The sequence below is a fragment of the Rhipicephalus sanguineus genome, chromosome 4, assembly GCF_013339695.2.
Source record: "Rhipicephalus sanguineus isolate Rsan-2018 chromosome 4, BIME_Rsan_1.4, whole genome shotgun sequence".
In the NCBI taxonomy this organism is placed as follows: domain Eukaryota; kingdom Metazoa; phylum Arthropoda; class Arachnida; order Ixodida; family Ixodidae; genus Rhipicephalus; species Rhipicephalus sanguineus.
This window is the reverse complement of record NC_051179.1, coordinates 131550659-131576519: the sequence shown is the minus strand read 5'-3', so window position 1 is coordinate 131576519 and position 25861 is coordinate 131550659. Positions and strand designations below refer to the sequence as shown.

The 25861-nt window shown below is 48.7% G+C and overlaps 1 protein-coding gene across 1 annotated transcript; it reads right to left on the bottom strand.

The window, feature by feature from the left end:
• Window positions 1-727: 727 nt before the first annotated feature.
• On the bottom strand, window positions 728-25861 carry LOC119390711 (estradiol 17-beta-dehydrogenase 8). The gene is made up of 3 exons (XM_037658394.2): window positions 25620-25861; window positions 3774-3967; window positions 728-1437 (listed from the first exon to the last, which is right to left on the bottom strand). The coding sequence occupies exons 1-3, from the start codon at window positions 25783-25785 to the stop codon at window positions 1021-1023; spliced, it is 777 nt and encodes a 258-aa protein (XP_037514322.1). The 5' UTR covers window positions 25786-25861; the 3' UTR covers window positions 728-1020.

Sequence of the window (25861 nt, the reverse complement as noted above, 5' to 3'; positions counted from 1 at the left end):
ACGCTGCATGTGCACGAAAGCTACATGCACTGAACCAAACCGCACAGGCTGCATTGTTTTCAAAGCAGAATCACAGCTGTGATGCCAGCATTGCACTGACATGTGAAAAACTGGTGAATGACCCACATTGAGGCAGAAGAACAGACTTAGTTTACGCAAACCGCACTGTTTCGAAGCAAAGTAATGAGACTTTTTTTTTTTGTAGACAACCGGACCTAGCTGAAATTCTTTCCATGATGCAGAGTTCAGTGACGTCTATGTGGTCCATAAGAACCTAAGCGAGCTAGTAATACCGCCCTTTTACGTGTCTACACGAAAACAAGGTTGGTTTCGCAACGACAGTAATGCGCTGCTGAGTAGGATTTCTCGTGTAACCAACACACGCTTGACAAAGTAAAAAACGATAGCATATCATACGACTATATGCCCTTCGCTTATCACTTGGCCTCATTGCCTACAATAGCGCATCAAGGAGCATGGCGTCTCGCTCGCTTGCTTAACCTAGCTGTGCTCATAGCTGTGCACGGGTGTTTTTGCCTATAACCCCCATAGAAAAGTTGCCGCCGTTGCCGGGAATTGAACCCCCTCCTCGAGCTTAGCAGCGCGCTCAGAGTTTTGGCATACAGTGATGTCATTCTGTATGCTTCGGCCCATGGTGTTGCAATACACCAAACACCGCATAAAAGCATTTAATGCTTAAAGTTGATCGCCACGACGTCCTGTTGACAAATACACGCGGATGTCTAATGAATTTAACTTTATTGCAAACTGAAGCTTTTGAACTGCAATAAAAATATCCATACTCTCTCGTTTCAGTGCTATAATTGTAGGCACCCTGTTTTATCTTTATGCCAATCTCTTATATACAAATCACACTTTTGTCTACATCCTTGTCATCACTAGTTTACAACAGCAAGCATCATAAAGGCCAAACTTGAAGAGCTCTCTTGAGATTCTTGGGCATGCACCTATTTTATTCCATCACGGTTTCCATTCAATCCCCGATTCCATGTGAAACGTTCACATCCTGAATCCCCCGGTGACCTCAAGAACAGACCCCGTAATATAGGAGCTTGCTAATGGTGAGCACAAAAAGACGATGGCCTCCGCTATCTCCCTTGGCTGGGCGGCCCTCTGGAGCGGTGTGGTCGACAAAACTGCGGACTTGCTGCTTTCGTCAACGTTAGCCATCGAGGGTGTCTCCACCCATCCAGGCACTACTACGTTGCAACGGATGCCGTGCTTCGCCAGTTCTAAAGCCGCCGACTTGGTCAGAGCCACGATGCCAGCGTTGGCAGCGGCGTATGCGCAGGACTGCAAGGAGCCGCACTTAGCTGCAAGGCTGGATATGTTTACTATGGCTCCTCCGCCTTCGGAAATATGTGATCCAGATCGCAGCATATCACGACCAGCAGCCCGGTTTACCAAGAAGGTACCCTGAAACAAACATGTGAGATATCTCATACATGGATGATGTCACACAGCCCTGGAATATGTTCCTCGAGCGATAATGCAGCCATGTTAATCAGAGACTTTTTTCTGCGGATGCCCTATTACTACACTAATTTTGAATTCAACGATTACGCCAAAAGATCAAACAGTTAGCTTACTTAATGACGGCATGAACAACGATGCCGTACGTTTAGTAGGTGCCATACAAAATTGGATGATACGTGTTCCTCAGGAGCTGGGCATTACACTAAAGCGGAACGCCCATACTACTAAGCAGTCGTACGTTTGCCGGATACAACCGCTAAATGTCAGTATTTAATAAATGTGCGTGATATATGAGGTGATTAGCTCAAAAAAAGTAAACGCTGAGAAAGTAGAAGTGCAGCTAATGCCACTTAGAGCGACAAAACACTAGCGGGAAGCAAACACAACACGAGCTCTGTATATTAAGCGCTTGTTTACTGCAAATTTCTGGAAGACATATGCCAACATTTTCACCTTTTCAGAACGGCAGAACAGATTACCATAGCAGGAAACAAAAGCAAGGAAAAAGAACGAACAACCAGAACAACGGAACCACAGCCACACACATGATAATTATTGTTCGTTACATGATCACGCACTCCTGAGCATGCTCATGCACAGCTTCTGCCTTTTTAAGCTTATCACTGTGTCTTCTTACGATTTGCAGCACTATCAAAAACCGACACGCATCCACATGAGCAACAATATACAAATACATCCTGAAGTGTCCTGAGAAATTAGGACTAACACGGTGCTTGCGGTGTTCACATCGACTTTGTTGGTGTTTAGTTCGTCTTGCGCTGCTCGCCACAAAAAAATGGATTACGAAGTCCATTAACAAATCATCTTTAGGACACGTGTTTTACCAGATAAACTATTCGTGAGTCCGGCAAAAAATGCATTTATATTAGGTAAAGGCGAACACACTCACTAACTACCACTATGTGACCGATTCGTATATGCGCTGAATAAGCACGCAGCTAGCACACGTCGCGGGAATGCACATTATGCCAAGCACATTAACAGTGCCCGCTGTGTTTCCACAGGATTGCGCAAACTGTCCCCATATGCCAGGATGTGAATGACGAGAATTATGTTGCTGAATATGTAGCAACTGTAGGCGAGCGATCGCGTTTCCATGGCGACGATTGCATTATGATTGACCTTCTCTTATTCTACATGTACGACTAGAGGGTCGGCTTGAGTTCCCAGACATTATGAAGTCATTTGTGCAAGGGAGTTGAGCCGTGGCGTAGCAAAAAGAGACAATATAATCGTATCGAAACGAGGGTGTCACTGTACATTTGGTAATTGCCATTGGTGTAGCGCATCTAAGAAGTAATTAGTACTCCAAACTTTATGCGGTATGAAAATTAAAATTTTGCAAACCCAAGTAAAATAATCTGCAAAATGATGCGGCAACATAACAGTTTATTTCTAGCACACTTTCAAGCCTTAAACGTACTTCCATTATATTAAAACTGAAAGAAGCTTGTCAATATTTCAAGTAACACGAAGGAAGCTGTTGTGGGTGAGCATCATGTGACACTTTGTCCTTCCTTCACTAAAAGAGTGACCCTTGTGGGTCTGAATGATCTTTCTGCATCAACGCTGTTGATCGGCATCGACATGTATTTAAAGGCAGATGAAGAAAGTGTTGGAGCCAGGTGTTCCACCCTGCCCAAAAAGCCAGAACATTGGAATCTACAGCTGGCCTTTCTTATTCAGGAAGATATGAAGCGAGGTCCGGACCCTGTCACTAGTAGTGCTCGAGGGTTACCATTCTTCATTCAGAAAAAAAGACTAACAACTGCGTGGCAGAAGGCAGGCTTACAATTTTTCAAGGGGTAGTTCGGCAGCGGCGGCTGCGGCATGAACGAGGTTTCGCAACTGAGGCCAAGCGCCCAGGCAAAGCCAGCGGAGCCTGACCATCTCAGTTCACGAAGAAGACTATCTTGACGATGACTAGAAGCTATAGCTTTCCGCGACTCGTTTGGAATTCGAAGTTTAATATTCGCGGACTCAGTTTTTCCGTGAAAAAGAAAATTAAATTCTGCTTTTTTTTCGTGGACAGCTACGGCCTCTACATATAACGAGCAGCACATGCATACATACATACATACATACATACATACATACATACATACATACATACATACATACATACATACATACATACATACATACATACATACATACATACATACATACAGCGCTGCGACACAGAGTTCAACCTGCAACTTTAGTAATCATTGGAGAGCTACAATTCACGTTAGGTTTAGCAGTAAATGTCTTACCTTCAGATCGATTTTGATAACCTCATCGAACAGCTCGTCTGTGCTCTTAGTGAGCGGCGCTGCGCGCACTATACCGGCGCAGTGGGCCACTATACTCAGTGGCTCAGAGAATGAATTCCTGATGCCGGTGAAGAGCTGCTCGACAGACAATGGGTCGCCCACATCGACATACATGGCCTGGTGCTTGGCATCACCTGCGAACAGTGTGTTGAAACGTGCGTTTCACATCCAGTAGCCTTGTAGGCTATATGGGCCGACGCATATAGAAGTGAAGGAGGAAGAAGATGAGTAAAAAGCGCGCGATCCATGCTACATGGCAGTTGTTACTTTTTGAATAGAGAAGACGTGTGAACGGGCAGCCTCCTTGTGTGAGGCCATGTTTGTTCTCTACCACAAATACTACTGCTTCTTGCCTTTGCACAATGCGTAAGACGAGAGGCATGTGCCCGGATTCTGTGCCATAATGCATGTGAACAGGAGCGGCACGTTTGCAGTTTCAATCAATCATGCAGCTTCACATTCTCGTATCCGCGGCTGATAAACGTTCTTACACTTAGTACTCAAGACGGCCCTTGTTCACTTTTTCAGCTGTTAACCTTTATTTGGTGAGGAGCTAACGTTAGGGACGTTGTGCCGAACAAACTGGTAATCACAAGTTTTCATGCCGCACCTGAGTCCGCAATGTACTCTCATTAGACATACTTAGAGATGACGCTCTCGGAATATATATATATATATATATATATATATATATATATATATATATATATATATATATATATATATATTCTCGCCACTCGTGATCTTAAACCGCTTTAGTATAGACGCTTCATCGACGATATTTCCTTAATTTGGCACCACGGTGAGGCTGCATTACTATCTTTCTGTGGATAAAACCACAGAAATTATTTCAAAAGAGAGCGCAGATATCAAAGTTATTATGCACCGATTATTAGCATCCTCACTTTAACTTGTTTGCAGTAATAAATTCCTGAAATACAGGTATTTTGTGCGATTTACCATGTTTGTGACTTTTTTCTTCAAAAGTACTTCCACAAGCGAGAAAGAAAATAGACTCATAAGATTGTATTTCACTTGTTCTTTCAGGGGAAAAAATATTGCGACCAAGCAGTGCACCGCTTTTTCCCTAGGTGCGGTCAAAATTCAGAAATTGCGAAATTTGCAGAAAAGTGTTTTTTGCCAGAATTATATATTTTTTTCAGGCGATAAAAGATTTTTCGCTAAACTAACTTCTAAACCATTGTTCTGGGTATAATGCCTAAGCCTACAGTGAATTTCATCAAAATCGGGAGTGGTGGCCGGTACTACGTGTGCAATCTTATCTGGACACACCCTGTACGAATACAACCGATGAGCGAAGCACTTTAGAAATGGGACGCAAACGACTATGGGCCTGATCTCGCTGCCGGCTTTCATGAAGGCGGTAAGGTGGGGAGCGGGTGGGGAGAGAATCTGCTGCGCTAGGTGGCGGGAACGACTTAGCCAGTGAGTGTGCAGCTGCGCAGCGCAGGGAGAGGGAGGCAGATGGGAGAGGGGCGCGAGCAGTGATGCGGCAGGAAGCTTCGACGGCGGCGACGAAATGCCGCGCGCGGCGTTCGGCGCCCGCAGCGTTTCATTGTTTGTTTGCGCCGGCGCCTGGTGGGGAGAGCGTGTGCTACTACCTTTGACAAAGCGCCGTAGGGCGCTAGAATGATGGCTGTCATTTCACAAACCGCAATAAAGTGGTGAAAGTGAAGACGACCATTATAACCAGTTGTGCACAGAGCTTATTTCTTTTAACCTCGAATTTCTGGTGCGCTAGAACCAAACCGCTCAAGGTCTAAACATTTCCTCTGAAATCACCGGCCACTGCAACAAAAGGCGATGCTTAAGAGAAGGGAGCTTTGACGGCGGGGTGCGGGCCTAAGGAGCTTCGTTCCTAAAAAGTTCCGTTCGGACCACGACAGCTCGTGGTACTTGCAGGTGAGTTGACCTGGTGCGCTGATGGTCTCGTCAGCTTCGGTAGACGACGAGGGTTCCCGATGTTACAACCGACTCGATTTCTTGCCGTTTGCTGCCTAGGCGGGACGCGCGGCACAGATGACCGCGCTCTTCGTTGGTTGAACGTCAAATCCTAAGCAGCGAAAATTATTTCGCGGCTTACGCATCTCCACCGCACTCCCCCAACACGTGCATTTTGCTGCAGGTATCTAAAAGTCCCGGAGGCTACTGTTTCCTATTGCCAGCCGTGGGACGTCTCTCTCCCAACAGCAAGGCGCCCTTTCCTCAACGAAGGGGCTCGCGCGCGAGAATGACAGACGTTTGCGATACTTATGCAGTCGGCTAAGACGCCCCCCCCCTCCGGAAACTTTCTGCACCTAACGTGGTTTTGCACTGCCTCGAGTATCGGATGCATTGCAAGCTTTCTGCGCGTCAACTGGTTTTGCGCTGCCTCTGTGATCGGCCCATTTTTTACCAAGCCAGGAAGGCATGTGATGACGTCGTCATGTGAGGTCATAGTGAGGTCATCACGGGATGATGATTATTTCCATCACTCATGTTGGCGCCACCGATGCCGATGGTCAATATTCGCGTTTTATGAGGCATCTAAGGCTCTCGCCTTAAAAGCGCTTCAGCGATACGTCCCCGTGAAAGCCGTCTAAACACCGCACCTGATGACCCCGTCGCAGGCCCGTAGCCAGGGGGGGGGGGGGGCTGGAGGCCCGTCCCCTCCCCCCGAAATTTTGGTGAAGTAGGTGATTTTACCAAAAAATAATGAAAATTGTTGTTTTTCTCAACTGGTCAACGTTTTCAGCAAGTGCCCCCCCCCCCAGAAAAATATTCCTGGCTACGTGCCTGCCCCTTCGACTGATTATTGCCTTTCTGTAACTTGCAAGTCCTTTCTAAGTATATTGCCACGCGTGCTAGTACGGTACGAACCGGCTATCTTCGCCCCATGCTTTCTTGCATGTATTGATAGCGAACGCCTTGGTTTTAGGGTGACGCCCCGTTTGTGAGATAAACGGTGCACAAGGGAATAAGTACTGCGCAGGCGCCGATGTCAAGCCGAGTGGGCGAGGAGGGCCTGCGAGCGTGTTTCTCGTTTTGTGTAGGACTGAGTCGGGCAGTCGTTGTTGGGTGGCGTTTTCTTTCGGCTGGCTATCCGCGGCCGTGTTATTCCCAGTTCCGTTTTCCTTTCGTGTGGGCACAAGTTCGCTCAATAAAGAAGTTCCTTCAGTTTCTTTTGCGCTGTTACTGCCTGCTTGAGTGCATTCTGTCTCTACTACGCGACATTTCTGGTAGAGGTGTTGGGTACCGAACCCGGTACCTCTCGCGTCTACCCGCTCCCGAGAAAGACGTCTACCCGCTCCCGAGAATTGACGATACGCTGGATAGACTCAGCAGCGCAAAGTATTTTTCTTCGATGGACATGAGGAGCGGCTACTGGCAAATCGAAGTCGATGAAAGAGACCGCGAGAAAACTGCTTTCATCACACCGGATGGCCTCTTCGAATTTAAGGTCATGCCATTCGGACTTTGTTCCGCGCCAGCAACATTCCAGCGTGTAATGGACACCGTGCTTGCAGGCCTGAAATGGCAAACATGTCTCGTCTACCCGGGCGACGTGGTGAGCACCATCAGAGGCTCCAAACTGTGCTCGAAGCGATGAAGTCTTCAGGATTGAGCTTGAATCCCAAGAAGTGCCGCTTCGCCTACGACAAGCTCTTGTTCCTCGGTCACGTAATTAGTCATCACGGCGTGCTCCCGGACCCCGAGAAGACTGCCGCCGTTGCACATTTCCCGCGGCCCACAGACAAGAAAGCCGTTCGCAGGTTCCTGGGCCTGTGCGCGTACTACAGGCGTTTTGCGATGAACTTTTCACACTTATAGACGTCAGACTCTGGAGTTTCCAAGACGTGTGGCGCCACCTGTCGGATAAGTTTTGAGTAGTGCATAGACCGACTCCCTCGCACAGTTTGCTATGGGACCAGGTGGAACTAGCGAGTGCGAAACAACGATTTGAGCTTAATATCGCGTGTGTTTGCGCATTTAACACTCAGAACGAAAGCTGTGAATTGCTCTCCGCTAGTCGGACGCGCCACCGAACCGTCGTGAAGTGCTTGCTCGATCACTCGCCAGAACGACGGCGAAAACAGCAGCAGACGAGACCCCTCCGCACGCTACGAAGAAACGCCGCAAAAGACGCAATGTTGCGTTGTGAATTGCCACGGACGTAAAAGACTGAATAACAACGTTCAGTTTTGCCGATTTCCATAGTTGTCGTACGAAGAAGAAAGGCGGGAGCGCTGGATACGGGATGTTGCGAGCGTGTTGGGTAAGCGAAGTACCCGCGTTCTCCACAGCCGGTCGCATGAGAAAGTGTGATAATGTTGCTCTGCTGTTGTTTTGCGTAGCCCTGATGGAGAACCGTGGTAACCTTGACTATGAAGCTCAGCAGAGGCTCTGACCGCGGTGCTTGTCGTGTAACACGAAGTGAGCAGCTAGAGGCAGACTGAAGACGCGTGATACGCACACCACGACGAGTTGGTCGTCCCAGCACAGCATCGCGGACGTACGTTTTGAAGGCTCAGAGTTCTGGTTCTAACTAGCTAACACGTGCGTCATACAAGTAAATCGCAGAATGTTGGTCGTGACCACCTTCAGGTTTGTTTCGCCCGTGTCCTCCGCGGTTGCCGTAGGTTTTGCCTTTGGTTGTACCCCGCGAAAGTGGACACGCACGTATCCCCATTTGCAGTACACACAAACGGAAGACGACCATCAAGAGACCATTTGAGGATGCGTAATAAAATAGTCCAATTCACGGGAAGCGAGAGATGAATTAACGGAGAATACAACTGCAAAGGCGAAAATCGCCGGGGCCATTCGTCCCTGATGAACGGAGTTTTGTACCACTGATCGTAAGATGCATAGCTAAGTAAATTGATCGTGTATGTACTTTATCGCTGTGTCATTACGTATATACCCGATTTTAACGCATTTAGGCGCTAGAGAACGGATGTCGGAGGGCTTGCCTCGAACTCGATGTCGTGTGATGCTCGCTTGTACTTGCGAGTTGCAGCGCGCGGGAATAACTAAAACTTGTTTTGCATTGTACTCGCACTTCGCTTTGATCAGCGTCCTTGGTTTCTGAAGCGTATATTGGCAGAAGAAGCTTTCTGGGTCCTTGATTTTCAGGAAACGGCGCCTCGACACCAACGAAAGAGGAACGATATATTGTGGTCTATGCACATTCGCGTGCGGACGGCTCTCTTTGCACTACCCAGTTAGTGCCAGGGCTGCGATGAGGGCGCTGGTGGCGGTGTTTTTCGCAGCGCCACCTGGGCAGAGTCTGACGTCTATAGCCGAGCCTCTCATACGCCTCAATAGAGCAGACACGCAATTCACGTGGAACGAGCCTGAGGAAAATGCGTTCAGAGAACTTCAACGACGTCTGCAGGCGCCGCCCATTCTTGGCCACTTCGACGAGAATGCAGATACAGAAATACAAACGGACGCAAGCGGTGTAAGACTAGGCGCCGTTCTCGTCCAGAAAAAGAGTGGCTTCGAACGTGTTATCGCCTCCGCCAGCAGGGCACTACCTAATGCTGAAAGGAACTATTCGACGACAGAAAAGGAGTGCCTTGGCGTCGTTTGGGCGTTAACTAAATTTCGCCCATACGTGTATGGCAAGCCATTCAGAGTTGTGACTGACCATCATGCACTTTGCTGGCTGGCCAACCTGAAAGACCCTTCTGGCCGCCTAGCCCGCTGGAGTCTACGCCTACAGCAGTTCGACGTCACCGTCGTTTATAAATCAGGGCGGAAACACTGTGATGCCGACTGCCTGTCCAGAATACCCGTTGACCCACCTCCGGCTAATGCAGAGGACGACGACGCTTTCCTTTGGCTTAAGGTGCCAGCACCATGCACAGGACCAACGCGACGATCCAGACCTATGCCACGTCATCGAATACCTGGAAGGCAAGAATGACTCGCCGCCACGGTTATTCAGGCGTGCTGTTTTATCGCTATGCCTCCAAAACAACGTTCTCGTTAAGAAAAGCTTTTCGCCGAATAGATCAACGTACCTCCTCGTCGTGCCGACAAGCCTGCGAAAAGAAGTCCTAGACGCGGCTCACGGTGCGCCTACGGCCGGGCATCTCGGCTTTTATGCGTACTTTGAAAAGAAGACAAGAAAAATATCACTGGCCACGTCTGAACAACGATGTCGCGCACTAAGTGAAAACCTGTCGAGACTGTCAGCGTGGGAAAACTCCACCGAAAAGGCCGGCCGGACTTCTGAAACCCATCGATCCACCATCAAGACCCTTCCAGTAAATAGGCATGGATCTGCTTGGGCCCTTTCCAACTTAAATTCTGGGAACAAGTGGATAGTGGTAGCAACCGATTATCTGACACGGCTTGCAGAAACAAAAGCACTGCAGTCGGGGTGAGCGCTAGAAGTGGCCAGATGTTTTCTTGAGAACATCGTTCTCCGACACGGCGCACCCGATGATGATGATTAGTGGGGTTTTGTGGCGCAAGGGCCATGGGTGGCCAAAGAGCGCCATGTCTTCTGTGTGGTGTTGGCGATGACCAATGATTTCGATGACAGGGTGTATTTTGGCTGTATAGAGGCCTAAAATCACGCGCTCTAAGGAAGCGTAAAAGGGGTGTATAAGGTATAAAATTATGGCAGTGACAAGTGATGTGATCTATGGGTGTGGGATGAATGACGAGTGAGTATGATATTTACAAGTGAGAGGCGGGAAAATAGCACGAATGCCTTCTCAAGGCCTTTGAGCCCAAAGGCCGGAAGGCAGGTGCTTGCTTTGAAAGAATTACCGCAGCAGCAGCCTCAATGATGAGACCGCGCTACGGAGCGCCTGGAAAAATAACATTGAAATTTACATCCTTGAGATATTCACAGAGGGACTGATACTTAAAGAGAGGTTCTTTGCCAACGAACATATCGGGATGGAGTGGGAACTGGAGGTATATTGATGAGAAATGCTTTTTCCTGAAAGCGTCTAGTTCCCTGCATTGCAGTAGGATGTGGAGTACAGTGAGGGGGTCGCCACAGTGGTCACACAACGGTTGGTCGCCTCCGGACAAAAGGTATGCATGTGTACTATGTGTGTGTCCTATTCGGAGTCTGCAGAGTGTTACTTGTGTACGACGTGCCTTGGATATCGGCGGCCAATTACCAAGGTGCGGTTTTATAAGATGTAATTTATTTTGCTTTTCCTTATTCCATAGGTGCTGCCAATGAGCCCTGAGCTTAAGTTTTAGGAAGGGCTTCAGGTCCAGTGCAGGGACAGTCATGGGTGTATCGGCAGCGTTTCCGTGAACGGATGCCGCCAGCCGGTCCGCCAACACGTTCCCTTCGATCTCGCGATGCCCTGGCACCCAGCATACAACAACATGCTGTCCGAACGTGTAGATAGTGCATATGAGTGAGTAAAGAGAAACAAGGACAGGGTTTCTATGTTTTTTCAAACTTTTTAAAGCTTTTACTACACTTAGGGAATCTGTATATATAACTGCATTGTCTATTTTTAATTGTTTAATGTGTTTAACGGCCACCAATATCGCATATGCCTCTGCTGTGAAAATGCTTGTGTTAGGATGCAGAACGCCGGCATCTGAAAAGGATGGACCGACCGCGGCGTAGGACACAGAAGTGTGAGACTTAGAGGCATCGGTAAAAAATTCTGGAAAAGTGTATTTGTGCTGGAGTTCGAGGAAGTGTGTACGGATGTGTGCAGCAGGCGCGTGCTTAGTAACTTCCACGAAGGATACATCGCAATCTATTAGTTTCCACTGCCACGGTGGAGGATATGCAGCAGGAGCCAGCAGACGGTGTTCAAGAAGTGGCACACCCATTTCTTCAGCTAGGCTCCTCACACGAAGCGCGTAAGGCTTTCTCATGGCAGGACGGTTTTCAAACAGGATTGAACTGGACAGATCATTGATAGCAGAGTGTAAGGGGTGTTCTCCATTCGCGTTCACCTTGAGGAAATATACAAAAGAGAGGTAGGATCTCTGGAGGTGTAACGACCACTCGTTCGATTCGACATAAAGGCTTTCCACGGGGCTAGTACGAAAAGCACCCGTAGAAAGTCGAATGCCTAGATGATGGACAGGGTCAAGCATCTTCAAGGCGCTTGGTGTCGCAGACTGATAGGTTATCGCCCCGTAATCTAGGCGCGTGCGTATGAGGCTTCTATATAAATTCATCAGGCACTTTGTGTCACTACCCCAAGTAGTGCGTGACAACACTTTCAGCACATTCATTGTTTTTATGCACTTGTTTTTTATATACTTTATGTGTGATATGAAGGTTAGTTTCGTGTCTAGAATTACACCTAGGAATTTCTGCTCCGTTTTCACCGGTATTCGCTGGCCGTGGAGGTGAATGTCCGGATCAGGGTGGATGCCTCTCTTTCTTGAGTATAATACGCAAGTGCTTTTTTGCGGGTTAAGGCTGAACCCGTTCTCGTCTGCCCATTTAGTTACCTTCTTCAAGCCAAGTTGCACCTGCCGCTCGCACATTGCGAGATTGCAAGATGTAAAGCCGATTTGTACGTCATCGACATATGTGCAATAAAACATGTTACGTGGGATGGACAGCCGCAAGGAATTCATTTTGATAATAAAGAGTGTACAACTCAATACACCACCCTGCGGAACTCCTGTTTCTTGGACAAATATTCGAGACAAAACAGTGCCCACTCGAACACGGAATGTCCGATTGGACAAGTAACTATCGATTATGGTGAACATCCTACCCCGTACACCTAAATGTGAGATGTCTCGAAGTATACCAAAGCGCCATGTGGTATCATACGCCTTCTCCATATCGAGGAACACAGACAGAAAGAATTGTTTATGGACGTAAGCGTCACGGATTTCTGCCTCGATACGTAACAGGTGGTCCGTTGTGGATCTACCTTCTCGAAACCCGCATTGGTATGGGTCAAGTAGACTGTTTATTTCAAGGAAGTGTAGGAGTCGCCTGTTTATCATCTTTTCGAAAACCTTGCATAGACAGCTTGTTAGGGCTATAGGCCTGTAATTGGAAACTGAGGACGGGTCCTTGCCCTGTTTTAAAATGGGAATAATAATGGCTTCTTTCCAGGCCGAGGGGATCTCGCCGGAAAACCAGACAGCATTATACAGCGAAAGGAGGGCTTTTTCGGTTACAGATGGCAGGTGTTTCAACATTTCGTATACAACACGGTCGGAGCCTGGGGCGGAATTATTGCAGCAATTAAGCGATGCTTGTAGCTCAGCTATACAGAAAGGTTCATTGTATGCTTCGTGTTTTGTGGATTTTCGCTCTAGTTTCTGTTTTTCGATTCGTGTTTTGTATCGTTGGAAAGCTTCGGTATAGTGCGACGAGCTCGACACCTGTTCGAAGTGTGCGCCGAGGGAGTTTGCCTGGTCCTTCAAGCTGTCGCATTGTGTGTTTACAAGAGGGAGTGAATATGCCTGCCGCCCTGCTACCCTACTAACCATGCTCCAGACTTTAGCTTCCTGCGTATATGAATTAATGCCCGATAAAAACTTCTGCCAACTTTCCCTTCTTGCCTGTCGGCGCATTCTCCTACCTTCTGACTTTATGTTCTTAAAATTTGTAAGATTCTCAGCTGTCGGATAGTCGCGAAGCAACTTCCATGCTTTGTTTTGTTTCTTGCGCGCATTTCCGCACTCTTTGTTCCACCATGGAACTCGTCGTTTTCCAGAGTGACCACTTGTTTGTGGAATACATTTGGTTGCAGCATCAATCAGAAATGCTGTAAAGTATTCTACAGCTGCGTCTATGCTTAAGGCAGCCATGTCCGTCCAACTTAACAGTGTAACTTTCCGAAACAGTTCCCAATCTGCTTTCTCAGTCAGCCATTTTGGAACCTGAGGGGGACATTCATTTGTAATTGGTATGTTCAGAAGTATTGGAAAGTGGTCACTTCCGTAAGGATTATTGATAACTTTCCATTTGACTAGGGGCAGAAGTGATGGAGATGCTATGCTGAGATCTATGGACGAGAATGTTCTGTTTGCGAGGCTATAGTATGTTGGTTGTTTTTTATTTAAGAGACATGCGCCAGAAGAGAAAAGGAACTGTTCGATCAGACGACCTCGCGCATCGCAGCGAGAGTCTCCCCACAGACTGTTGTGTGCATTCAAGTCTCCAAGGACCAGATATGGTTCTGGAAGTTGATCTATTAAGGACTCAAATTCATGTTTCTGGAGCTGGTAGTGCGGGGGTACGTAAAGTGAGCAGATTGTGATCAGTTTGTTGAATAGGACGGCTCGAACAGCCACTGCCTCAAGGGATGTTTGGAGTGGTAAGTGGGTACATGCAATTCCTTGGTTAACTATAACGGCTACGCCACCAGATGACGCCACAGCATCATCCCGGTCCTTTCGGAATATGACATATTGGCGTAGAAAATTCGTGTTCTTGGATTTTAAATGTGTTTCTTGTACACACAGCACTTTTGGTGAGTGTTCATGTAGCAACTCTTGGATATCGTCGAGGTTTCTTAGAAGACCTCTCACGTTCCACTGTAAAATTTGTGTATCCATTTTGAGTGTAAATTAGTGCTGTGTGTACTGGAACAACTATTGCCTTATGTCACAGAGCCCTTTCCAGGCCCTGTGATGCGGGCTTTTTCTTTTTTGGCGCGCTCCAACGAGCTGCGCCGTTCCTTCGGCGCTTGAGACGCCGTTGGACTTGCCATTGTGTCCATCGCCTCGGCAGAGGCGCTGGATGCCCGCTCGCGACTAACGTGCACGGGTGTCAGAGTTTTGGGGCTTTCTGCCTGAGCAGAAGGCCCTGGGCCTGCAGATCCAGAGGCCTGCATGCCCTTTGGTTGCGGAGCAGCAGAGGCTGCTTCCGCTGAGGGGGCGGATGGCGCTGCCGCCCGTACGCTTTGCGTGGTACGCGCGGCCGCCACGAACCTTTGTGGCACTGCCCCCTTGCGTGCCACGTCCGCGAATGAAGGTCCCTGCGCAAAAGAAAGGCGTTTTCGCGCCTCCCTAAAGGAGATGTTTTCTGTAACCTTGAGTGTGATTACTTCTTTTTCTTTTTTCCACGAAGGACATGCACGAGAGTAGGCGGGGTGCCCACCGTCGCAGTTTGGGCAGTGTGGAGATTCAACACAGTTGTCAGCAGGGTGTTCATGTGAACTGCACTTGGCGCAGGTTTGACGGCCACGGCAACTCTGAGAGCCGTGACCGAAACGCTGGCACTTGAAGCAGCGTCGCGGGTTGGGGATGTAAGGTCTGACCTTTAGTTTCAAGTATCCTGTTTCGACATGTTCTGGCAGTGTGCTTGTGGCAAATGTGAGAATGAGGTGTTTTGTCTGGATTTCTTTATCTTCACGCCTGATTTTAATTCTCTGCACATTGATCACATGCTGGTCGCTCCAGCCCTCGAGGAGTTCACTTTCTGTGAGGTCGATCAAGTCTTGGTCTGACACCACACCTCGCGAGCTGTTCAGAAAGCGATGCGGGGTGACTGAGACAGGTGTGGTTCCCAACGAAACAAGTTTGGACAGTTTTTCATATTGCATTTTACTTTGTACTTCAAGGAGAAGGTCTCCGCTAGCCATTCTAGTTGCCTGGTAACCGTGGCCGAGAGTTTCGGTGAGGCATTTGGACACAACAAAGGGAGAGGTTGTTCTTGCATTCTTTTCGAGTGTTTGGCAGTGGATGACGTGGAAGCGTGGAAAAATTTCTTTTGGTTTAAGCAAGGCATTCAAGGTGTCTTCGGTGCGCCCTCTCTTTGAGACAGGGCGATCATTCAATCGTGGAAAGGAGAATGAGGCCATAGATTGTGTATAATTTCGGCAGCCATGTCAGCCGCCCACCATGGAGCCCAACATGGGGACGCAACAGCACTTATATTGATATAAGGCATGCCAACGCCAGCTGTACACAGCTACTATAACCAAATATAATGTGCCCAAGAGAGGGCACATACACAAGGTTAACCCTCGCCGCCAAGAAAAAAACGGAAGTAAATGGAAGAGAGGAGAGGACAGAAAAGATGCAAAGTGAGAGAGAAAGACGAAGATGTGAGGGGAGAGAGAGACAGGAAAAGGCGACTGCCGATTTCCCCTGGGTGGGTCAGCCCAGGGGTGCCGTCTACGTGAAGCCGGGGCCAAAGAAGTGTGTTGCCTCTGCCGGGGGGCCTTAAAGGTCCAATCACCCGGCGTCGGCTCAACCCCCAGGATCCCCTTTTCCCCGGACACGGCAAAGCCACGCACGGCTAGGCGTGGGAGGGGTCGAAACCCCCCGTTAGCTCGGGTCCGTGGTGTCGCTACACACCAAACGCCTGCTTGCGCAGACGCCCCTGCGGGGACGGCGCACCCGAGATCCTCGTTACCGACCGGGGCACGGCGTTTACGGCGCAGCTGATGCAGCAGATCTTGCACTTCAGTCACACCAGCCATCGCCGAACGACCGCTTATGACCCCCAAACTAATGGCCTCGCGGAACGTTTGTACAGGACGCTCGCAGATATGCTCTCAATGTCTGTAGACGTCGAGCACAAGACCTGGGACGAGATTTTGCCACACTTAACATTCGCGTACAATACGTCACACCAGGAGACAACACGGATGACTCCCTTTGAGCTTGTCTACGGCCGACAATTTACCACCATGCTCGATGCCGTGTTGCCTCACGTTGACGACAACGATGTTGGCGTGGACGTTGCTGGATTTCATCAACGCGCCGAAGAGGCCCGCCAGCTGGCCCGCATTCACATCAAGCGACAACAACACATCGACGCCCGTCATTACAACCGAAAACATCGCCACCAGCAGTACGCGCCTGGTGACCGTGTGATGGTATGGACACCCATCCGCCGCCGTGGTCTGAGCGAGAAGCTGCTTCAGCGCTACTTCGGACCCTACAAAGTCACTCGACAGCTGACTACACTTGTGTACGAGGTTGTCCTTGACGGAATGACACAACTTGAAGGACGTCGGGCGCGTACGGAACCAGTCCACGTCGTATGCCTCAAGAGGTTCTACGACCGTTAACAGCATTAAGATGTTTGTTCCCTAGGCAACCATCTTAGTTGCCTTCCTTTTTTTTCTTTCCTCCAACATCGGGATGATGTTCCTTCACGGGAGGGCAGTGCCACGCGTGCTAGTACAGTACGAACCGGCTATCTTTGCCCCATGCTTTCTTGCATGTATTGATAGCGAATGCCTTGGTTTTAGGGTGACGCCCCGTTTGTGAGATAAACGGTGCACAAGGGAATAAGTACTGCGCAGGCGCCGATGTCAAGCCGAGTGGGCGAGGAGGGCCTGCGAGCGTGTTTCTCGTTTTGTGTAGGACTGAGTCGGGCAATCGTTGTTGGGCGGCGTCTTCTTTCGGCTGGCTCACCGCGGCCGTGTTATTCCCGGTTCCGTTTTCTTTTCGTGTGCCCACAGGTTCGCACAATAAAGAAGTTCCTTCAGTTTTTTTCACACTGTGACTGCCTGCTTGAGTGCATTCTGTCTCTACTACGTGACAATATATAGGTTTTGCAAGTATTTTACTCCTTTATACTCCACCGAGCCACTCACTGGCCAACTTCTTGTAAACAACTAGGTTCTGACGCACCTTTCCACACAGCCTCACCTTCTACCCTCTTGGTGCGTCTGTCAGCGGTTCGTCCTTTCCGCCGAGCTTCGCCCCTCATGGGGCACCTCCCATTGGTTCCCCCTTTCCAATAATTTTCACTCTCACCACGGCACTTCCTTTTCGCCAGGCCTTTCACGCCACGGCGCAGCAACTCCCCTTTCTACCGAGCTTCACTATCGCCACACACCGCAAAGCCGCACCGCCACGCCGCCGCCGGCAAAGAGTCTACTAAGAGAAGCATCGCTGATAAAGAATTATGTTCCTTAACGCCGCGGTTGAAGATTGGAATCTGGTCATTGCGGTGCATGGTCGTCCGCGCATGCACAGTGTCGTTGCCGGCAGGTACATATTATTCCTTCCATTGTATGTACATTTCCTTCAGATGCAGATGCCAGCTAGTCCCGTCGTTTCTTCTGCTTGCGATTCATGTATTCCACTGGTGTTTTATGCGTTTCTACAATGCACCAGCTAGCCAAGTTCACGCCGTGAAACTACAGATTTCTTCTACCACGGGCAACTTTCTTCGTGTTCAACCCTCCGGCAACGAAGCGACGTCGTGTGGAGGCACCATCGCCGTCGCATCCTACACGCCCATATCATTTAAAGTGTGGGAAGCGGCCTCAAAAAGTCGCTGCCCCATTCGGATCCCTAGACTTCAGCGGGACACTGGAGACACATCTGGCAGGATCTTGAAGTCGGAACGTTGGATGCAAGAGCGATTACTGCAATAATGGTTGCTTTTTGCTCTACGCAAGGTAAGAGGAGGGCGGGATCAACTTGCATTGCCTGCGTGAGCGCCGTCACTTAGCAGGGCAGGCGACAGAAGTGCTGTGGCATCAGGTGCGCCGAAGCCTACCAACAAGGCTAATAGAACCGTTCAATGTGACACTGTCACTTACTTATGTGAAACTTCTCTCCTATTTCGCCATGAAGTTCTCAAAAGAGACCGAAGTACCGCTTAGCCCCTCGCCTTCGTGGTGACGCGGCTCCGTCAACAGTACGACATATTCCTGACTAGGTAGCGTCTGAGCAGATGGCCGATTACCTCACTGCGGGCGTGGAGTGTGCCTTGCGATGCGCTTGTGGGCCAGTAAGAAGGATGTTCTGCGTCCGCTGGCTGATCATTTCGTAGGCAAAGAACTGACCTTGTTCGAGGCTCACAAAGAAGGAGGTCTCGTTATACCGCCGAAAGGCGCCTTGAATGTGAATGCCTCGGCTGCTGTGCTTCCATTTCAAGAAATCGGCTGTGAGACTAAGCATGGCTATAACGGGGTTAATCCGGCTTCTCAAATGACCGGACCTTCAATGGTTCGAAAAACAAGTGAATACATGCAAGGTCACACACTGCGCGTCTTCACCGCGAATACACAGGAATCTGAGTGCTTCCCATTACGAGCCATAGTGAGCGAGGATGGCTCGTAGTAGAGGTTAGTTGGCCGCTATCTACAGCTCAAGCTTGGCGTCAATAAAATGTTGATCCCTTAGCTGTTAACCAGCGTTGTCGACGCCTTGAAGGACGGACTTCCGGATGTGAAAGCAGGGCTTCCGTTCCCATGGAAGGGTTGTATTATGCCGTGCCGCAATGAGCAACTCCCGATGATGCCTGAATTCAGATAGGAAAGAGTTCGCTCTTTTCAATAGACAGTTTTTAAGGGCGAAGCTCCATTAGCCGTGGGTCGTGCGTCCCCGATGTATGTAGTAGCCACCTCTCGTTTAGTTCGTGGAGTGTCCGCTAGATGGCGGTACTTGTATATGGTTAATTCGTGGAGTGTCCGCTAGATGGCGGCACTTGTATATGATGAAAACACGGCTCAATGCCGGCTAGATAACTGAGGACGACGAAGTGGGAAGCTCGAGCAGCAACCACGATTTCTCTGAGGAAGACGACGCTCGGGTCTTCGGTTCTTCGGACGTGTTCAAGGCCGGCTAGATAACTGAGGACGACGAAGTGGGAAGCCAGTCCGATCCCGCAACCCGTTCCTGCAGTGGATACTCCTGTCCACCGCTACAGTCGCCGACTGCGAGGCCTTAGCCCCGAGGCCATCCCTCTGGAACTTCTCCAGCCAAGCCCTACATCAGGAGAAATGGCCACCGCCGGCGCTTCACAGGTGACTGTTGACCAGCCGATGCGAGAAAGTTTGATGTTTAACATTTCTCACGTGTTTACTTTAGTGGGGCGAATTACTCGTATTCACGGTTTACCGATGATGCCCTCCGGAGCTTCGCCCCACTCATCATCATTCACCCCGTGGATATACTGTAATTTTTTGGAACAACCTTAAGTCTATGCTTGCGGACATCCTCAGCGACACGTGTTTCGAGAAGCACGAAATTGTTATAGGTTCTGGTACAGCGCCTGTGTTGGGAAGCACTTCCTTGGTAAAATTTGACTGTATGTTACAAGACAGTCTAAACCACGGTGTTAGAAGTATTATAGGTGGACCGACGGCGCCTCCGGAAGCGGCGAACTTCTGTCCGCGGTTTGTGGCGTCTGGTTCACAGGGCCCTAGATGGCGCTACACTACTGGTGGCTCAAGAGCGGTATCAGGTGTGGTCGCTTCGGAGCCGCGACCGCCCCTCGAAATGAATAAAAAACTGTGCGTTCGCGCTATAACGAGGGCAAAAATAAATAAATAAATAATAGCTTCGAATAAATCGAAATTTGGACGATACAGCCGCTACCTGTTGAATATATTGAATTTGCCACCGCGAAGGTTGGCGCTGGCAAATTCAGCATATGCTTTCCTCATTCGGACAATTAAAGATATGACAGTGACGTCACGCTGAAATATGACAAAAATTAGTTCTATTTGTAGAAGTATAGTTTAGATAGTACCGCATTAGCCGTAGTATTACAACAGAAAATACTGTCTTTGCTGTCGCGAACATTCGAAGTAATTTGCGGTCGTTGATCGCGGATAAAAAAATGTGTCACGAATACGACTTTTTAGCTGGTCGTGCATAAAATACTGAATTTTAGCGAATGCCAGCAGCTAAGTTTGAGGCACCGACGAAGGATATGAAAAAGCATCCTGGTTTGGCACTGCGAGAAGGGGAGACATTATGAATGGTGGATATATGTTTCCGATTCTTCTCTGTTGCGAACTGAGGAATATATTTCACTGTTTATGCCTCGCATAGTCACCCGAAGACAGCGTTACTACTTCGTCTTTCAAGGAACACGTCGATCGCGGTGTGCGGAGTCTTTACGAGCGTAGCCAGTCAACGGCGATGGTACACCGGTTACGGTACTCGGCTGCTGACCGAAGTTCCCTGGTTCGATCCCAGCCACGGCGGTCGCATTTTGATGGAGACGGCATGCTAGACACCCGTGTACTCTACGATGTCAGTGCATGTTAAATAACACCACATCGCCGAAATTTGTGGAGCTCTGCTACAGCGTGCCTCATAATCATAACCTGGTTTCAGCACGTAAAACCCCAGATATTCTCATTGTTAACAAGCGTAGCTTTCGCACGGAGAGAGAAATACTGCACACGCACGTAGGTGTTAAAAAAAACGGGCCAACTCACGGCGTGGATGAACTCAAGACGATGAACTCAAAACGAACTCAATACTTCGTCGGCACGGCGTCATTAGCCAGAGCCGCCTTTCGTGATGTGCTCACAAGAACGTGCCCTTTGTACACTGCTTCCCACGTCTTCTTTATGTACCTCGGCTCGAAGTGCTTCTCGCACACGTAATCAGTCGACTGGAGCACGCGGTCCTTGCGCGGAATCGCATGGCGCCAAACATTCAGGCGTTCCGCATCTCGGGGTGCAGGAAAATCGACTTTTCAGTGCAGGTCTTGTACACAGAGCTGCACCGCGGCACAAAACACTTTCGGCCCATTTCACGGCTTTCTCACTCGAATAGCATGACCTGCCATCGCACAAAAAGAATTAAACGAGGAAGCAATGTGGCGACAACTGCTTCGTCACCGTGGCGTTGTCGGAAGAGAGGCCGGCGCGCGCCGCTGTGAGCCTCTTGACTGCTCCTGCCATCCCGCGGCGTGACGTCGCGGAGGAACCGAAGTTCGACGCAGCGAGCGCATGGCGCCGGTGCTGCGTCGTCCCACCTGTACTTCTAACACCGTGGTCTAAACTACGACCGTTTCGCCATGGTTTTTAGTACGTGGATGACTTTCTGGTACTTCTAAATATGTCATGCCACATTAGTTTAGAAGCAGTGGCCCCAGATATTCTTAAGTGTTTTATGCCTCTACTGGGTCCTTTCCTTTGACATCCATTACTGCAGAGGATTTTTATCAAGTTCCTATACTTAGAAATAACGTTCTGTGTGAACGTTACGTATGTCTCTCACGTATGCTCCACGTTCTAAGGAAATCCTGCCATACGCCTCACGTCACTCAAAATGAACAAAAAAACTAGCATAGTTATGCTTTGTTTCAAGAACGCGTTGCAAAAGAGCTCACACGGTGCAGGCGAGTGTAGAGCAACAAGTAGGTTGAATTCGGCTGGGTTGAAAGACAGCAACGGGAGCGGTTGTGGAGAAGCTGCTGAAAGAGATGGAGAGGTTGCGCAGGGCAGATGCTTCTCCAGGGTACAGGGAAAAGTTAGTTACGCCTTATGTCCACAAATTGCCGCACAATATAAGGGAAGTACTCACCTACGGAGCAGAAACCTGGAGGCTAACAAAGAGGGTTCAACTTCAATTGAGGAGAACGCAGCGAACAATACAAAGGAAAATGATAGATGTAACCTTAAGGGACATGAGAGCAGAGTGGGTTAGGGAACAAATGGGTGTTAAGGACATCTCAGTCGAAATCACGAAGAAGAAATTGACGTGGGCAGGGCATGTAGCGAGAAGGCAAGACAACCGCTGGTCGTTAAGAGTAACAGTGGATTCTAAGAGGAGGCAAACGAGCGAGGGGGAGACAGTTTGGTGGACAGATGAGATTAAGGCGTTTGCGGGTATAACGTGGCCGCAGCAATCACAGAATCTGGTTGATCGGAGGAACATAGGAGAGGCCTTTGCTCTGCAGTCGGCGCAGTCAGGCTGATCATGATGATAAAGGGAGTAGCGACCAAGCATACCAAAAACGTCACAGTTTCGCCGCAAGGGCGAAGCAATGCATGCGATAGCAAGAAAAGCGGCCCGCGGTGGACGCGCTGCAGAAACATGTGCCCCCCGGCAGCAACTACCGCGCGAGCAGACAGCGGAAGGGCAAGGTTCTCCCTGCGCAATTATTAGAAGAAGCGTGCGAGCTGGCCGACGACTTTTAAATGCGTCCGTTGCGCTCCTCGCGCCATCTCGCTGGTAATGATGAAACGCTTATAAGCGCCTGCAGTCTCTGAGTCCTGCCAGCGGTAAAGGGTGTGTATATAACGCTCGCCGTTAACTACCTGAAGGATCTGCGCTTTGTGGCGTAGCGGTTAGCGCCACGTGCTGCGGATCGAGAGGTCGCTGGTTCGATTCCGCGCTTCGGAAGCATTTTTCTGAATTACATTTCTTTGGGACTTTATGTATATATATATACACGGTGCATGAGGACAGCAAAAACCAGCCGAGACTGTCCATATAATAGCTATCGCAATAACAAATCGGAAAGTCCAAAGTTACTGCGATACGAACAGGTCGCGCTTTCAATTGCCAAGCTGGCCGAACCGGCGAGCGGCAAAAAAGTGTGCTTCGTACAATGGAACAGCTGTTAGCATTAACACGTTAACAGCCACATGACCTCTTGAGAACAACCAATAGCACGCGACGGCGCCCGGCGCGGCCGCTGCCACCCATCTCGCCTTCCTCTCTCGCGCTTATATACGTGGCCCGCCCAGGTCATTGTGTTTCGCTGAACGCGAACAAGAATATCGGCTGCCCCTGTTCTCTTATACATTCCGCTCCCCCTTTCGACCTCTTACTGTCAGGCCTATCATTTTCCATTCCATCGGAGGCTGCGCGGTCCTCAACTTTTTCTGGCGTTCCATTGTTACCCTTTAAGTTTCAGGCCCATATGTTAGTACTGGCAATGTGCAATGAGTGAAAAGTTTTCGCTTTAGGGATATCGGTAAATTGCCTGTCTTTATTTGGAATGTCCACCGTATCTGCTCAATTTCATTTTCATGAGTAGGTTCTCCTGTAAGTAACTGACCTAAATCACATACCCTTGCACATATTCTAAAACCTCGTTGCTAATCATGAAGAGGCTAATCACAGAGGGTTGCGTTGCTAATCACAGAGGGTTCTTTTGCCACGCTGCAGATAATTTTCTTTGCAATTCGAGAAACCGAAGCTTCATGCAAGCGACGACTTTTTGCGCTTCTGTTAATGCATTTGTTCCTTGCGCTGTCTGCGTAATTCGCCGGCGACATTGTGTACTAATGCAACTGTTATACCGTCGAGCTTGACTTAAAGGCTGCAGAGAGATTTCCCACGAATGCGCTTGCTTATTGTCGCTCAGCGCGATAGCGTCCCGACATGCGGCACGTAGAACAGTCCAAACCAGTCAAGCCCACTACCCCTCATATTCGCCTTCCTGTCCGCGCCACCCACAATTTCCAACAGGCATAGTTATGTGCAGAATAACAAAATATAAGTAACTTCAAGGTGGCCTCCACCCGCAATGGCGCTGCCGCAGTTTCTGCCTCCCTCTTATGGCGTGACTGCCGAAATCCACTTTTGTTAGTCCGCTTAACCAGAACTTGTACAGGTTTTAAAACATTATCGAACCTCTTATAGACATTTGGACTACGACATTCGTGCTAAGTTTGGCATCGAAACCAGACAAAGTTACGACGGTAGAGGAATTGAATGTTTTAGCACGTTAGAGGCTAGTGATAGTGAACTGAGCGAACCACGACACGAGGTTCAGAAACAAACGCGTAGGTGTTTCGGAATCGCCTGAAAAAAAAAAGACTACAAATTCTGCAGTTACATAAGGTAAAATCTATTTTACCTTTCACTATTGATGGTTTGTACAATATGTTGCAATGAGCACAAATGTCACACGTACGATAAGCTGCGTTTGCTGTTGCGTATGTCGCTTTGCGCACTCTGCCACGCCAAACTTGTGCGTCATAGGTTGTGCTGATTTCGTGCGATACAAGTGTGGTTTTTTGAACGCCTGTTTGGCTTCCACATAAGCTGGCGTGTTTTCTGTCAAACTTTGCAGAAATTGGCACGAAGAAACGCTTGGTATTTCTGTACATCATTAAAGTCATTAACGTATGCACAATAAAGAAACGCGTTGACGTAATGTTCATAAGCCGAACGAATTTCCTCGTGGCTATGCAAAGCCTAACACCGCGAAGTAACGTTGGAAGGCGCTGCCATTTTCTGTGAAAATTGAGTCGCCGAAAGTTGTTTGCGTGCCTCGCACTTCTGTGTTTCAATATCAGCGGACTTTGTTGCGAGGCGTTTCGACAGAAGGTTACACTCAACTAACGAAATGGCTCGTTCTAGTAAATTTGAAAATGTAGAATGTTCACCTCTACAAATGTGCTAGAAATGTGACCGCAAACGAGGAGCGCTACCGTTTTCTTTTTTGCTCAACAATAAAAAAGTATACCAACACACGTGTTTGCACGGAAGAATATCATGCGTAGCGCTTAAAATCCATGTTCTCCATCCTGAAAGCCTGTAAGTACAGACGAGTTCTTTGCACAGGTTAAGGGGAAAACACATGTGAGAACGTTGCTTCGGAACTGAACAAGGCTGATATAAATGCATTTCCACTCTAAGCCGCATACCTGTAACGTGATTAATGAGAACTAACAGACAATAACTCCAAGGAAAGTATAGTGGGTGTTATCTGTAGCATTTAGAATATAAATGCCGGCGGCAAGTTATCTTTTCGTCCACTTTACTTTCTTCACATTTATATTCTAAATGCTACAGATAACACCCCCTATACTTTCCTTGGCGTTATTGTCTGTTAGTTCTCATTAATATTGTGTCTAACATAGAAAACGAGCCCTTAGGAGTCATCTCCTTTCCTTCATACCTGTAACGTGTCTCTTTGTATATCTGGGAGTTCAATAGACATTCTCGCTACCACGAAATAAAATTTACGTTACACGTTAAACTGTCTCCAAAGCACTTCAAGATAACCTTCACTGCAAGAATATTGGCACTTTCATAGCTATCTATAATAGCTTAACCACCTGGTAAATAATCAATAGCTATATCTGCAATTCAAGGAGATATCAGTCGGGTACTAAACCAACGTTGTGGACCCACCTGGCAAAGATCGGACAAAAGTTTCTGCTGCCTCCAACTGCTTGTCAGCAACCACCACGGTGACGCCTTTGGTGGCGAGTAAGTGGCAGACCGCCTGGCCGATACCACCCGCGCCCCCTGTCACCAGGGCAAGCCGTCCATTGAAAGACGCGTCCACTGCAGCCATCGTTAACTGTATATGGTGAGCTAAAAATCTTACACGCTTCCCGCACTTTAGCAGTTAGTGTAGCTCAACCCAAGCG